This window comes from Phoenix dactylifera, chromosome 6, assembly GCF_051530095.1.
Source record: "Phoenix dactylifera cultivar Ajwa chromosome 6, Ajwa_hap1_PhDact_Kaust_v1.1, whole genome shotgun sequence".
Lineage (NCBI taxonomy): Eukaryota > Viridiplantae > Streptophyta > Magnoliopsida > Arecales > Arecaceae > Phoenix > Phoenix dactylifera.
In genome coordinates, this window is record NC_143195.1 from 3,393,617 (window position 1) to 3,408,665 (window position 15,049).

The following is a 15,049-nucleotide window of genomic DNA, read 5'->3' on the forward strand; positions in this document are numbered from 1 at the left end:
TGCTGAATTCTTTTGTCTATTGTGACTTGTGTGCAGGGACAGTGGAGGACTACCAACATCAAAGTATGCCATACCATATCAAACCAAATAGTACGGAATGTACTGTACTGTACCGGTTCAGTACCGAAATATGGTATGGAAGATGTGCCGATATTCGATACGCCGAATTGGCTTTCGTACCAGGCATACCGTTATAGTAATAAAATGGCACCGATATGAAGCCTGGTACCGAGACAACATACCTTGGCGTGACATATCCATTTGCTATGCAGTGTTGGCACCGAATGGCTGCGATATCTAAGCTTCAAATTCCCCTAGCTTATTTGCTGGCATTGACATCATTCTTAGCTCATGCCCAGGTGGAGAACGGGGTGAAAGCAATGATGGTTCGCATGGCCTGCTTGATTTGGAATGCCCGCAATGCGAGAATATTTCACCATTAATTTACACCTCCATGGTATTTGTCCGGACAACTTTCTTATTTTCATGATGTGGGCAGGGAAGGAGTCATCTTTCTTATTTTCATGATGTGGGCAGGGAAGGAGTCATCGACACTCGTTCGAAGCACCGGGGCAGCTTATTGGTGCCTAATCAACACTGCAAGCACAGGTTGCTGTCTTGGCTGCCTCCTCCTCCTCCCCCCGGCGTCCTTCGTTGAGGTGTTGAAGATTAACTTTGATGCCTGTGTAGTTTCTCAAGTTTTCCAGGAAAAGAACAGTGCTGCTGATTGGCTATCTAAGAGGGCTCTCCAATGGAGAAATGCTTCCTCTAGAGTTTGATTTTGACAGATGATATAGTAGGGGCTGGATTTAGGAGAATGGCTTGCCAAGTTTGACAGCGTTTGTTGCATTGTTTCTAGAAGTTCTAGTATAGTTAGTCTGCCAGTTGTATCTGGTTGTTATCTTTATCTTCTTACAGTTTCTTGGGCTGTACCCAAAAATAAAAAAGAATAATTGGAGGCCACCAAAATATAATTAAGCATTAAAAAATAGCAAACTAAATGCATTCCCCTCAAGTATTACTTGAACCACATAATAATACGACAAAATATTGGCAAAAAATGCTGCATAAATATCGCAAAAATAGATGTGTTGTAATTATACCAGGATACATCTCTAACATTGGAACTGCAGTTTTCAACTACATAGAAATAATATTGCTTCAAAGTGGTAACTTGGTATTACAGAACCTGTAATAAGTAAATAATGTATATTTGCTAGATCACTGTATTCATTTTAGTCCCCAACTTACCGGGCATTTGTTTTGCCTTCTTCGCCATGAAATTAGCACAAGAAGTTGACGGTATTAGGAGGAAAAGGATAAAGAAAAAGAACAAATGGTAACAATTGAAGCAGCTGTACATACACCTGTATTCACTCCCCATAAATAGAGGTAAGAATGCTAGCAGGCATCTGTTCTTTCTTTGACAGTGCCATCAATGATGCAGATTCTCAGGCTTCAGCATCTTAGATGTTTAGTCCCAGAAAAAACACACCAAAATGGAGAGAGCTGCCTTGAGAATCAGAATTAGTGAAGTTCGTCAGGCTCTTCACAGACTTTGCCAACTGCAGAAAAATCAGACATCATTACGCAGTCGCACGACTCAAAAAGTTCAGACAATAGATAAGACTTTGGTTCCTTACTAGGAACATAAAAAAGTTCACCAGGGTCTTCGCAAACTTTGCCAACTGCAGAAAAATCAGACAACATCGTCATGCAACTGCAAATGACTCAAGAAGTTCGAACAATAGATAGAATTTAATTACTTACTAGGAAGATCGGCAGCTAGTTTTGCTTGAGTATCAGCATCAGAATTGAACTCCTTCAACAGTAATCAACAAAAGCCCATGTCAGTACAGAAGGTATAAAATAACAGGCAAAAGAATGTCAATAATTAAATAGTCAACTGATTTGTTTCCCCTTTTTTTGAAAAAGATCTCTAGTTACCAAGAGAGACAAAATTATGCTCTCCTGAGAAACTTAAAAGAACATGGGAACTCCCACGATAAGTCAATTCTGACATTATTTCCACTACCAAAGACAACAATAACAAGTTCTCTATAAGAAAAGAATACGTTATTTTTGCATATATTGTTTATTGTGTATAACTCCCTTTCTTCTTCCTAACTGGTGCCAAACACCTCTATTACCACAAAAATCACCACATAACTCCACCATTCAACAGTATGTTAGTAAACAAGGAATATTATGTACACTAACAGGTTGGTAGCATAATGCTACTATTTTACAATGTAATTGCTTATACAGCTAGATTGGATGGCTGGAACATCTTCTGTTTAGAGTCCTTGGACTTGGTATCCTCTGTTATGTAGATACTGGTACAGCACAGAGTGGCATATTAATACATTGTACATATATTGTTCATTAATCTGGTTATTTTATAAATGTTTACTTTAAAAAGTAAAGGTATCTCCAAGTTTAAAGAAGCAAAGGGAAACTGTGTCCTATATTTGAAGCATTAAGCTATTAATATTCCAAGAACATTCCTACTGTACTAAAAAACAGTTAACTACGGAGTCATTTGGGAATTATTGTGGCAACGAAGGTCTTAGTTGCAAATAGTGAAAAGAAAGGGACTCATACAAAAATAAACAATAATCTGGGAGGTTCATTGCACCCTCACCGGCATTCGCACGCACGCGACTCATACAAAAATAAACAATAACCAAAGAGGTTCTATGCACACCATCATTCGTGCGAGCACACACGGGGGGGGGGGGGGGGGGGGGGGTGTGTGTGGGCGGAGGGAGAGGGGGGGAGAGAGAGAGAGAGAGAGAGCTTGTTTGTCAAGGCTGTATTACCATGCATCAGTGCAATAGGCAAGGATTGCCTTCATATCTTACCTAAGAAAAATAACAAAACTATTGTGCAGCCTATTCGGGAATACAAGGTTTTAATGTCCATGTGCTTTCTAAAATTTGTGAATGCAAAAATTGCTCCTAAGAGCAGACTCCGATAAAGACAGCCTGTTGATATAAAATCAGCAGATTCTAGTACATGAAGTTAAGCAAAACTGAACAGTTTACTGTATTCATTTATGTCATGGAAGTTTGTACAGTTACACATGGGATGAAAAATGAAGCATTTGCCTTATACTGTGCAAGAAGCATTTTGCTTATACCTTAACATCATACACCAAACTCAACTAAGGTAAGCATTGAATGAGACAGATTCTTCTTACCCTTTTGACATGGCCGATCTTGAATGATAGGAACATGTCCTTCAGTTCTTTTACCTCTTTATACAAGTCAGCCAAATTTTGGTTCTTGGTTTTCCAAAGATCTTGTACCTGTTTTCAGGAAGTAGACAGTGTCATGGCATCAAAACAAGAAAGGGCAATACAACGTCAGATTAGCAAACAATGTTGTATTGATAAAAGTGACAAAGACTAAGAGTAAGACGGTTGTTTTGCAGAAGGCAGACTAGATGATGAATGAATGACAGTGGTATTTCTCTAACTGGACAGAAAAAAATGAGTGGGCACAAACTAAATGATGGCTTTATAGAAGGATTATGGCAGTGATGGATACCATATGGCAGTGATGGATACCATAGAGAGGATATCAGAGGCTAAAAACAAGATACAAATGCCTCTCCTCAAGGAGCTCATTGGAGGGGAAAAAGTATTCCACACATCTGATCAAGCAACAAGCATAAATTCCATTAACCACAGAAATTACACATAGTGGTCATCTTTGCTAAAGGACCAATACTCTTTTCCTAACTGCAACTAAGCCACAAGTGATAAAACAAGACAGAACTTATTTGCATTGGATCAGATAGGATGAAATCCTGCTAGATTTTGAAATCCCATTGGATTTCTCAGCTGTTGCATTTTTGACACAATATTTTATTTGTTAAATATCCCACCAGAGAACTAAAATCCCATGGAATCACTTTTTAGGGAAAAAAAAGGAAGTGTTCAAAAGAACATTTCTCCCCTATGGGAGTTGATGCATTTCTTGCAAGCCTCTCTTATGGTCTTTGAGAAGGTTTTCACTCCAAAACCAAAGAATCCATCCCAACCCTTTTGCTCCCCACTCCCACCTCAATCTCGCATCCCAATCCTACACCTTCCATAACTATTGGTTTACCCTCGAACCCTCAATTCTCCTATCATAAGGCCCTCACCTCCTATACTCCTCCCAACAAAAACTGCCCACGGGGCGCTTCTCAGCGTTGGCCTCTCCCTCATCAATGCAGACCCATTGGTGGCAATGAAGCTACCAGCAACCCTTTATTGGGCTCATTCTCTTCTCTACAAATGACTGATAATCAGCATGGGCCAACTTAGGGATGAACCAGACTGACTAAAATAAGATATGGGCCTTGCCGTGGACCTCTAATTTTTGGCAGATAAAACCTTTGGACTTCATTGGCAGGTCCAAATTGGTCCCATAACCCACGCTGCCTCCCCAATAATCCTTTCCCCTCTCTCCTTTTCTCTCTCTCTCGATTCTCCATTGCCTCTCCAGATTAGGGTGTGGTACCCAAAAACCCGATATCTCAACCCGATTATTTTATAATATTCAAGTATGGATCCAATTTAAATTCCTAATAACCTTATGGATTCAAAGTTAGATTCCACAGAAAAGATCAGATTTCTTATTGAATCAAACTTGGATTTATACTATACTCAAGTCTGAAAACCCGATAACCTGATACATACATGCATAATGTATATTTGTAGTAGATATAGATATAGGAATGTAAAAAGAATTGGCTACATGACTTGCGTTAATTCCTTTTGTCCACGTTCGGATTTGTGCTTTTTCTCACGCATGCGCTCCTTAACTCTCGCCAACTACCATTTCATTTTCCAAATCCCAACTGGCACTTACATTTCAATTTAGTTTTAATCTACATTTCAATTTTATTTTAATCCAATTAAACACAAATTGAAGGCTAAATTTGTACTCTCAAAGTGATTGGAATTTTTTCAAAACCAATCATTCACTGCTAATATCATGCTCCTTTCACACTGCAATCTACTATTTCAGAAATCGACCGCGTGCCAACCTTGGCACTCCAACATAAAGTAGATCGGCACACCTAGCACCCCGACTAGGCCTAGTAAGCCCGATTAAGATGGGCGCTTGGGTGTGCTTTCACATGTAAATCACCTACTTTGATTGAACGGATCGGGTCATTCGGGTAACTAGAAAATTGATATGTTGCACATTTCACTTAACCTTCCACCTACCATCTCTCCCAATTATTCCTCCTTATATCTTCCTCAAAACCACTAAATCCATCCCCACAAGCCCCCCCCCCCCCCCCCCCCCCCCCCCCCCCCCGCCGCCAACAAATGGTGGCTGGTGGTCTCTGGTCAGCGATGAGCAAATAGCATAGTGTGGCGGTGATGGACCATGGAGGTGGCATTAGGGTGGTGCTGTAGTGGTTGAGACATGAACATGGAGGTGGTGGGTGGAGCCACCAATGGCGAACTCGAGGTGAGTACCTTTCTTTCCTTGTTTTCTTCCTCTTATTTTCTTCTTCTCTACCATTTTTTTCTTTTTAATTTTCGGAGGGATGCTTGGGTAGCGTGGAGCTGCGGATGTGCGGGCTACTGCTTGCAAAATGATGGTGGAGACATGGTGGTGCTGCAGCTGCTACCAGTGGTGCCTGCAACAACAATGACCGCTGCTGAGATGGTGCCTGCAACAGCAGTGGCTGCTGCTGTGACAATGCTGCCTTGCAGAAGCAGCAAGCAGCCAATTCTGCCGCCAAGTGCCAATGGTGCTGCAGCTGCTGCCCGGCATCAGAAGCAAGCAGTGGCTGCTGCTATTGATGGCGACACCTGCAGCAGCAGTTGCTGACAGCAGTACTTCCTGGAAACGACAGCAGTGAGCAACTGAGGTTGCTAATGCTAGTGCTGCCAGTTGAAGCATGATGTTGCCGCATCCTGCAGCTCTGTGACAGGTCACATTTCATTTTGGATGTCTGACCCATTCAATAAACAAGCCAGTTCAGGTTGACAAGTTTCTGTAATAGCAATGTCTCAACCCAACCCGACTCAAACCTGTCCCACTGCCACCCCTAATCAATGGTGGAGGAAGCTTTGTACGCGAAAGAGTGATGGTGGGAAAAAGCAAGTTTCTGGAGAGGAAAAAAAGTTATATGGTAGTCCAGTTAAGGAAGGAAGATGCAGGAAGATGGAAAGAGTGACCGCTGGAATTAGCTAGAGTAGAAAATTGCTCCCTAAACAGAGAAATACTAAGAATTCAAAGGCTCAAGGACTCAAACCTGTCCCACTGCCACCCCTAATCAATGGGGGAGGAAGCTTTGTAAGCGAAAGAGTGATGGTGGAAAAAAGCAAGTTTCTGGAGAGGAAAAAAAGTTATATGGTAGTCGAGTTAAGGAAGGAAGATGCAGGAAGATGGAAAGAGTGACCGCTGGAATTAGCTAGAGTAGCAAATTGCTCCCTGAACAGGGAAATACTAAGAATTCAAAGGCTCAAGGAGAGAAATCATGATAACAATTGTCTTTATGTCAAAATGAACAGAAGAGGAGCACACCTATATTCAAAAGGAGGTGTGGTGCAGACACCAGTGCCAAATCAGCCATCACTCGAGTCTACGGTCGCCACCAGGTCCAGCCAGTTCAAGTCTTATGATGTTATTTTGGATTGATTTTATGTTATTTTGTTTTATTTTATGGGTTTATTTGCATATTGTTATTTTAGGACTTTTATGGGATTGTTTTCTTTGTAGGGATCTTTTGTTATTTTGGAACCCTATATATATGGGTCCGTACATTGTTTAGGGTTGATGAATGATGAATGAAAATTAGCCTTCTTGTCTTCTTCTTCCTCCTCCTCCCTTCTCCTCTTCTTCCTCTTCTCTTCTTCTTCTCTCTCTCCCTCTTTTCCCTGAGCCACGGCTTTGCCCCTGTTGCCAAAGCCTCGATCCCTCTTTTCTCTTCCCTCTCTCTCGATTCTCACAGAAAGAATAGAAGGGGAGAAGCCCCTGCGCCAGACCCTCCCCACCTGCCGTCTCACCTAAGCCCGCCGCCGCCTTTAGTCCCCGCCGCCGCCTCCCCCACCTCGCAGCACCGCCGGTTCGCCACCGCAGACCACCACATCCCCACGAAAGCCACCGCCAAAAGCAGAGTCCGTCGTCAACAAACACCATTTGTTTTGGGCTGTGGCCACCCTGTGGGCCTCAGGCTTTACAGAGGAAAGACAAAAAAAACAAAAGAGTAGAAGAAGACAGGGGTTAGGACGCCCCGTCCAAAGCCCCTCTCGTCTAGCTGAGGTGGGGTTCCTCGCTTCCCTAGCCTCGGCCGGAACCCAAACCGACGGCACCTGAGGAAGAAGGCTTGCGATCGGGCGCGAGAAGAAGAATACGCCTGATCCCAAGTGACCTGACGCCCCTTTTCCCCGCCCCACCGTCGCAGCCGAGCGCGCCGCCACGTTCTCCCGTCGTCGTCCACGGCCGATGCAAGGCGGAGAGGAGCCGAACCCACCGCCCCATCACCTTCCGCCGCCGCAGCCCCAGCTGCGAAGATCGGCACGGGCTCCCGAACTGTCAGAAGGTTGAAGACGGACTGCGATTCACGGGTAAGATCCCAAACCCGAAAACCCACTAGCCCGGGTCCGTTCCAACAAAAAAAAAAAGAAAAAAAAGAAAAAAAAAACAAGAGAATAGACAAAAGAGTGTCACGTGACCTACACGTGACGGACCCATAGCGGGTTATCGCAGCGGGTCGCGCCCAATAGCCTGAATCCAATCGGATCCGCAAAAGAAAACAAAAAAAAAGAGGGAAAAAAAAAAGAAAAAAAAGAAGAGAAAAACAATTCCCTTACCTCTGTCATCTTCTTCCTTCTTCCCTCTTTCCGTGGTCGCGCCGCCCGAGCACGAGCCACCTCCCGCCGCCGCCGAAGCTCGCACGCCACACCACCACCACCTCTACCGCGCCTTCACCGCCTCCGCCGTTGCGCCCGTGCCCTCTTCCTTCCGCCGCGCTCCACCTTCTTCATCTTCTCCCTTTCCGCCGCCACGATTCGCCCCTCATCTCCCCCTCCCGTCCGCCCACACACCCCATCAACCCACTTGAGCCGTCGGGCCCAACCACATCTTCTCCCTTCCGCCGACGCGCTCCAACCCATCCCCACTTCCCCCATTCAATTTGAGGGCCCAGCAGGCCCCATCACCCTCCCCTCCCCTCCCCTTTGGGTCCACAGCCCATTAGGCCCCCATGCCCAGCCTCTTCATTCGAGGCCCAGCAGGCCCATCAGCCCGACTACACACCGGCCCACACAGCACCCCCCCTCCTATGGTTCGCAGGCCACTCAGGCCTCACGAGTTGCTGCATGCAGACCCAATTGGAGCCATTTGACGAGTCTACTTGCTATGGCGTGCTTTTGGTCGTCGCTCCAACCCAGGTCAGGTTTCTTTCTTTACAAAAAAAATTCTATTTGTTTGTCTAAATTTAGCATCAACTAACTCTTAAGTACTCTATTGATATTACTCTTGAAAATTTCAACACACCCACTCCAGACAACACCAAAACCCTAGTAGTGGCCTATCTTTGTTCTTAATTGTAGGGCTACCTAATCTTTGAGAGTTCTTTGAAGCTCTGTGCAGCCCAGCAACACACTAAAACTAGTACTATCTGACTGCAACTACTTGTCTGGATTTATTACGTAATTCTACGCTGATTTCAATTGCTAGAGTTAGCTTCCAATTATATTAAGCATATACATTGCATTTTAGACATCATTTTCATGCATTAGGTCTGCCTAGGAATCACCACTATCTTCACATTGTAGGACCAAGCATAATTTAGCACTCTTGATATACGCACTTTCATAGTGGTTGTGTTGTCTCCCAATTCGAGTCTTAGCTGACCATGGATGCCCGCATCGAAGCCTTAATGAAGGTAGTCGAAAACCTAACCACGGTGTCCACCCAGGCCTATGCCCGACTAGACTCAACTGTGGCTTCTCTTCAGAGGATCATGGGATCCAAAGAAAGTAGTGCCTCCCATTTGGAAGGCTCAAAGGTCAAGGATGAAACCCTAGACCATCTAGGGTCGGACCGCTAGGGTTGTTCGACACTAGCCCTTTTCCAGGCCGTCCTCAAACCTACCCTCGTCATAAAGGACAAGGCCCTTTTCCTAATGTCAATAGAGGTTATCGATACAACGTAGAACCCAGAGGGTCTCGTGACCATGTTGAAGATGTGTCAAAAGGCATCCGGGTTGAAGCCCCTACTTTTGATGGTCGCAATAACTCTAAAAATTTTTATAGACTGGTTGCACGAAATGGACCATTTCTTTGAGTGGTATAATTTGTCTGAAAAGAAGAAGGTTCTGTTGGCCAAAATAAAACTCATCAGTCGAGCTAAACTTTTTGGGCAAAGCACCGAACATCTGTTAGCTAGAAGACATCAACATGAAATAATTGATTGGGTAGAGATGAAAGAGAGACTTAAAGAAAAATACCAACCCGTTAACTACCAAGACGATCTCCTTAACCGATGGAGCACTAAATCCACATTTGTAAGGCGCCCTGACATATGGAGCACTTCCACGGGCCCTAATTCCTTAGGGTCCAAACCTTATGTAGGGTCCACTACTCCTAGGCCCCCTCCTACTGCCAATGTCCCAAGCCGAGACACTAATGGCAAAAAAATCCTTCGTGAACCTTCCAAATCACATTCCAAAATTCGGTGTTACAAATGCCAAGATTTTGATCATGTTGCCTCCCAATGTGCTAACAAATCTTTCGTTATTGCTTAGCAAGAGCAGGGAGGTGACATAGATGACTGAGAGGAGCAAATCTATGAACCAAACCTCGATGACATTCAGAACATTGAGGAAGAGTATGATGACAAACCTGAAATCCTAAGATGCACCCACACTACACCTAGCTCGCTTGCACAGTCAGATAAAGAGTCTGACCAGTCCACCATGAGTGCAGTTAGATATACCCTCGCACAACCCATCGAAACTGATGTTAGAATTTCTGAGCCTGCATATGCATTTGCACAACACATTCATAAGTTGCATCAGAAAATCCATAAGGGCATTCATACACGTACTTCTCAATATAAGATGCAAGCTGATTTCCATGCTAAAGAATTTCAAACTTGGGGTTACGTAATGATCCGTCATAAGAAATTGCAATCTCTTAGTGTTGGACTATTCAAGGTGTTGCACAAGGATGGCACTGATGCCTATACCATTGACTTTCCATTTGATTTGGGTAATAACCTTACTTTTAATATCACTGATTTGGTTGCAATCCCTTATGACTCTTTTGCTGAACCCTCTCCCAAGCCAATTGCTTATCCTATTACTGATTCCATACCATCTTCGTCTCCTTTTCTCCTCCATCGAGCACAAAAAGAGTATATTGATTCTATTTTAGCCGAGCAAATAGTTTTTAACAGTGATGGAAGCATCCAGCGTTTTCTGGTTCGCTGGCGTGGACAACCGAAGTCTAGCTACACTTGGATCCAGCACGAGGAGCTACTACTGATTGATCCAGACTTGTTGGAGTACTACCAGGGCTATACCGAGTCACTTTCGTCGAGGTCGAATTCTTTCCACCCGAAGAGAGTTGGTGTGGACACCAGTGCCAGGCCAGCCATCACTCAAGTCTACGGTCGCCACCGGGTCTAGCCAGTTCACAGAGTCCAGCCAGTTTAAGTCATATGATGTTATTTTGGATTGATTTTATGTTATTTTGTTTTATTTTATGGGCTTATTTACATATTGTTATTTTAGGACTTTTATGGAATTGTTTTCTTTGTAGGGGTCTTTTGTTATTTTGGAACCCTATATATATGGGTCCGTACATTGTTTAGGGTTGATGAATGATGAATGAAAATTAGCCTTCTTGTCTTCTTCTTCCTCCTCCTCCCTTCTCCTGTTCTTCCTCTTCCCTTCTTCCTCTCCTCTCCTTCCTCTTCTCTTCTTCCTCTCCTCTCCTCCTTCTCTCTTTCTCCCTCTTTTCCCTGCTGTCCTGCATCAAGGTGCTAAGATGAAGCCTTGTGATGCACAACAAAGCCTTGTTTGAGAAAGCATTATCCAAAATAGAAGGGTTAACATAAGCTTGAGAGCCAATTATAAAAGTTCCCAAATGTTCATGGATCTCTATAAAAGTTCCCAAATGTTCATGGATCTCACTTTGGTCAATAAAGGCAATCCTATGTATGCAGGCTAAGGCTTATGGATCATGTCTAGGTCAAGGTAGTAGACCTAAAGGTATCAAGATGCCAATTAGCAATAGAACATGAACAAAGCCATTTTTTAAGCAAGATACTAATTAAGAAGAAAGGAGGAAGTGTTGCTTATTAAGTAGAATGATAAAATAATTCTGTGAAAATTAGAGGTAAAAAATAGATAATTTACAAGCAATGAGATGTTCTCTCCAATACCAACATAATGTGCATCATTGTCAAGGTACTACTAAGGAAGTTTCCTAGAGGAGTAAAACCAAAAGGGAGACACTAGCTATTGTCATCAAAGTGGGCAGATCTTAGTAGCAATGCCACACATATAGCAGAAATTTCTGGCTGCTGAGGGACAGATTTGATGATTTAGCAAATATGGTATCAACCAAAAAAATAAAAATTGGCCGTGCTCCAACTCATGTTGAGTTACATAAGTCATGCCCTTTATAAAAGTTTTTGGTCTCAAAGCATAGCCATCTAAATGTCTACTTAAACATGTAAACGATCCAGTGTAATATGAAATTCGATGATGCAATATCACACAAATCGACATGCATGCATGCACAGACACCCACACAAACAGAATAATTGATGCAGTTGTTAGGAAAATGATATCTATCTAAGACGATGTACCAATTTGTATTTCTTACAATGTTGTCTCCTTTAAATGAATTGCAAAACATAAAATGCGGACATAAGATGTAACATGAACCAAATTCCAAAACCTTCCCTCCTTCCAATTACCCAATTGACAGCAGCTCTCTTTCTCATCCTCACTCTCTCTTTTTAATATCCCTTTATCTATGATATTTTATAACATTATTGCTCATAATGATAAAAAAAATTAGCATCTAGTTGGTCAACTGATTGTATCTTATAGTTTTTTTATAACTATTATTTTTTATAGAGTAGCTTAACAAATATGATTTTTTTTTCAATTGCTTAACCATTTGATCGCTAATTAAAGAATATAAGGCTATTCAGATGTATGAGAACCAGATAGAGTTTAAAACTAGTCTTGACAACCATAGTGTGAAGTTCTAATAATAGGATCCAACAAGCATCATCTTGAAGGTATAACAAGATAGACTTGACTAAAGCATCAAAACCATCACTCACACAACAAAGAATTGTCTATAGAAGCCAAGGGGTGGAATTACCAAATCACGAACTTAAACTGAAATGGTAAAGTTCTTGTTGCTAATTAAGAGGAAAGTAGAGAAAAGCAAGTGTTTTGCCAGCTTTGCCAACCAAGGTATAAAAAATTTGAGAACAGAAAGTGTTTTGGCATGGGTATTTAAAGTTCTGAAACCCTACCTTATTAATGTAATGTGCTGCCTTGATATGTTTTCATGAAAATGTGAAATATGAAAACTGTAATAAAAACAGTTAGTAACCTTATAACATTAACTGAACCATGTACCTGCATACAGATAAGTTTAGAGTCACCTTGCACATGAATTTGCTTAAATCCTTTCTTAAGAGCATATTTCAATCCTAAGATCAAGGCTCGGTATTCTGCAACATTGCAGGTCGCATCACCCAAACCTTCACGAAGCCGAGAAACCTTCATTCAAGCAACAAGGAACCTAACTTGTCAAGGCAACAATAATTTGTCTAAAATAGAAACATGCATAGGCAAGAGTTTGGTGCATTCTCTACCACAGTTCCATCTTCAGTTCGAAGTACTGCTCCAGCACCAGCTTTTCCAGGATTTCCTTTTGAAGCACCATCAAACTTAAGAACACAAGACATCTGCATGTATTAGACAAATCTTATCTCCTCGAGGATAGTCAATGAGAAAAATACAAAACAATACCGAAAATGGCAGACCAGGGATATATAACCAATCATGTAAAACCAAATATTATTGTTCATGAACAGGGTGAACCTGAATCATGTACCATATAAGCATTTTATCCACAAATATAATCACGTATTACTTAATAATATAATGAAAGATTTCATCTATTTTGAGCCACAAGGTCAATGTAAAGTTTAGAGAATCAAGAGGTTCCTCTGATCCATGTCTGTTTTTTCAGACCACAAAATTTATGATACAATTGTCCAAATTCCAAGAAACAATGTAAAATATGACAGGTTTAGAATAATGAAGGATATAAGCAATGTTGGAGGCATCCATTAATGGATATAGTTTATGCGGGGATACCTCCCATATTAATCAACATAATAGGGAAATAATACATAATGAAACTCAGAGGGGAGGTGTGCATAAACATAACATGCTTATGCTCTTTAATGATGGGCCTGCTAAAGTTTGAAAGAAACATAATGCCAATGTTCATGAGAAAATAAAAAAAAAAAAGGAGAGGAAAAAAAAAGATATGCATTGTATGCAATTTCAAAGCTTATACATGCACTTTCCATATGAATACGCTGCTTTCTGGGCTTGAACGTTGTTCTTTGTAGGTCGCCTGAGGACCCAAACTGTACTGTCACAATCAAACAAGAATTTGAATCAAGGTTATCTGGGACAGCCCAAATAAATGCACTCAGCTTGAATTTTCTCTGAACCACATGACATCATGGAATATATGTGCTTATGCTATACAAAATTTTATTAGACAATACTATCTGGTAAAATAATGATAAGGTCGATGTGTTGTTTTGTTGATGACTCACACTAAAGTGCTCATAGAAAGACTCTTCCCAGAGGGATTATGGTTATGTCAGTATATTAATGTGATGAAGACTTGAATTCAATTTCTTAAAAGACCTCATCATTAATTTCTTAATGCATATGAGCATTTCCATGGCTTCAAAATGACCTAGTATTTTCATCAAAAGTGTAACCAGTTTAATTGGTTTGTCTGGTGTGAAAGCAGAAGCAATTGGAACTAGCAATTCAAAGGTCTACCTCCCTGATTCCTGACAAGATTGACATATATTTTGGTTCCAGCCAGACCCCATTCAGCCAGACTGGTCTTAAACATATCGGATAAAACATGTATAAGGCATAAATCCTTAACTAACCAAAAGAAAGAGAACAAAACATGCATTGTCCCTGGGATTGGCACCGCATAATAAGTCAACCTAGGCTACTAGATAAAATAAGAATAAAACAACAACTTGAGGTCAAAATCTATTTAAAAAAGAAAAGAAAGGACCTAAAAGTGTCTACAGTCAAACAATCCATCAACTTATATCAAATTCACTTTGCATGAAACTTGCATCCAAACAAGTTTTTTGAAACATATCCAGCCAAAATCGTACAACACAAAATAATAAAAGTTTGCGAAACACGTAAGCACAGGGAAGCATCTCCATATAAATGATGGAACACTGACTGTGTGGTACAGAAGAAAGCTTTTTCTGAGCACAAACGGAGCAGAAGAATTACATACGTCAATCTTTAGCCATGCAGAAACTCACATAATTACATGAAATTGGTTGTGCCTCCTTAGAATGCCCTAGTTCGAGAGGTTTATTTGCTTGTTCAGTTGATGTAGATCTAACTGCATCCTGTAGGACACAGCATATAGAGTGAGACAACCACAGAAGAATGAGAATCTACAACAATGTCATAGGCGACAACAAAGAAAGCCTTCTCCTAAAACTTGAATTTAGTGTATGCCTATAGTGCTAAAGAAGCAAACAGAAATACATCACATCAAGATTCGCGGTACCGATCGTACCGGTCGGCTCCAGTAACGGTACGGTACCGGTGCCGAACCGATACCGTATCGATAGGGCACATTCGGCCTGGTTTCGACCCCATCGTCGTTTTTTTTTTGGAGTTCTTTCACTTTTGGATATTTTTTTGATGTTTTTATGTTTAGGTTTAAGGTTAAAACTAGATGATGCAACTTATTACTTCCAAATAA

The 15,049-nt window shown here is 41.6% G+C and overlaps 1 protein-coding gene across 18 annotated transcripts in view; it reads right to left on the minus strand.

Moving 5' to 3' along the window:
- Nucleotides 1–1,050: 1,050 nt before the first annotated feature.
- The window catches only part of LOC103703834 (uncharacterized), a 35,608-nt gene continuing 21,609 nt past the window's right edge, over nt 1,051–15,049 (minus strand). For 4 of the 18 annotated variants that reach the window (XM_088723177.2, XM_008786850.6, XM_088723176.2 and 1 more), the window contains 6 exons: nt 12,867–12,959; nt 12,628–12,771; nt 3,203–3,310; nt 1,771–1,822; nt 1,644–1,688; nt 1,051–1,565 (listed from right to left, as the gene is read on the minus strand). In XM_088723177.2, the coding sequence (XP_088579303.2) occupies nt 1,528–1,565; nt 1,644–1,688; nt 1,771–1,822; nt 3,203–3,310; nt 12,628–12,771; nt 12,867–12,959 (480 nt within the window). In that variant the 3' untranslated portion in view covers nt 1,051–1,527. Of the gene's footprint in view, nt 1,566–1,643; nt 1,689–1,770; nt 1,823–3,202; nt 3,311–9,862; nt 10,994–12,521; nt 12,579–12,627; nt 12,772–12,866; nt 12,960–14,597; nt 14,688–15,049 lie in introns of those variants that run through there. The other 14 variants (XM_008786849.6, XM_008786848.6, XM_088723179.2 and 11 more) reach the window with 9 other exon arrangements.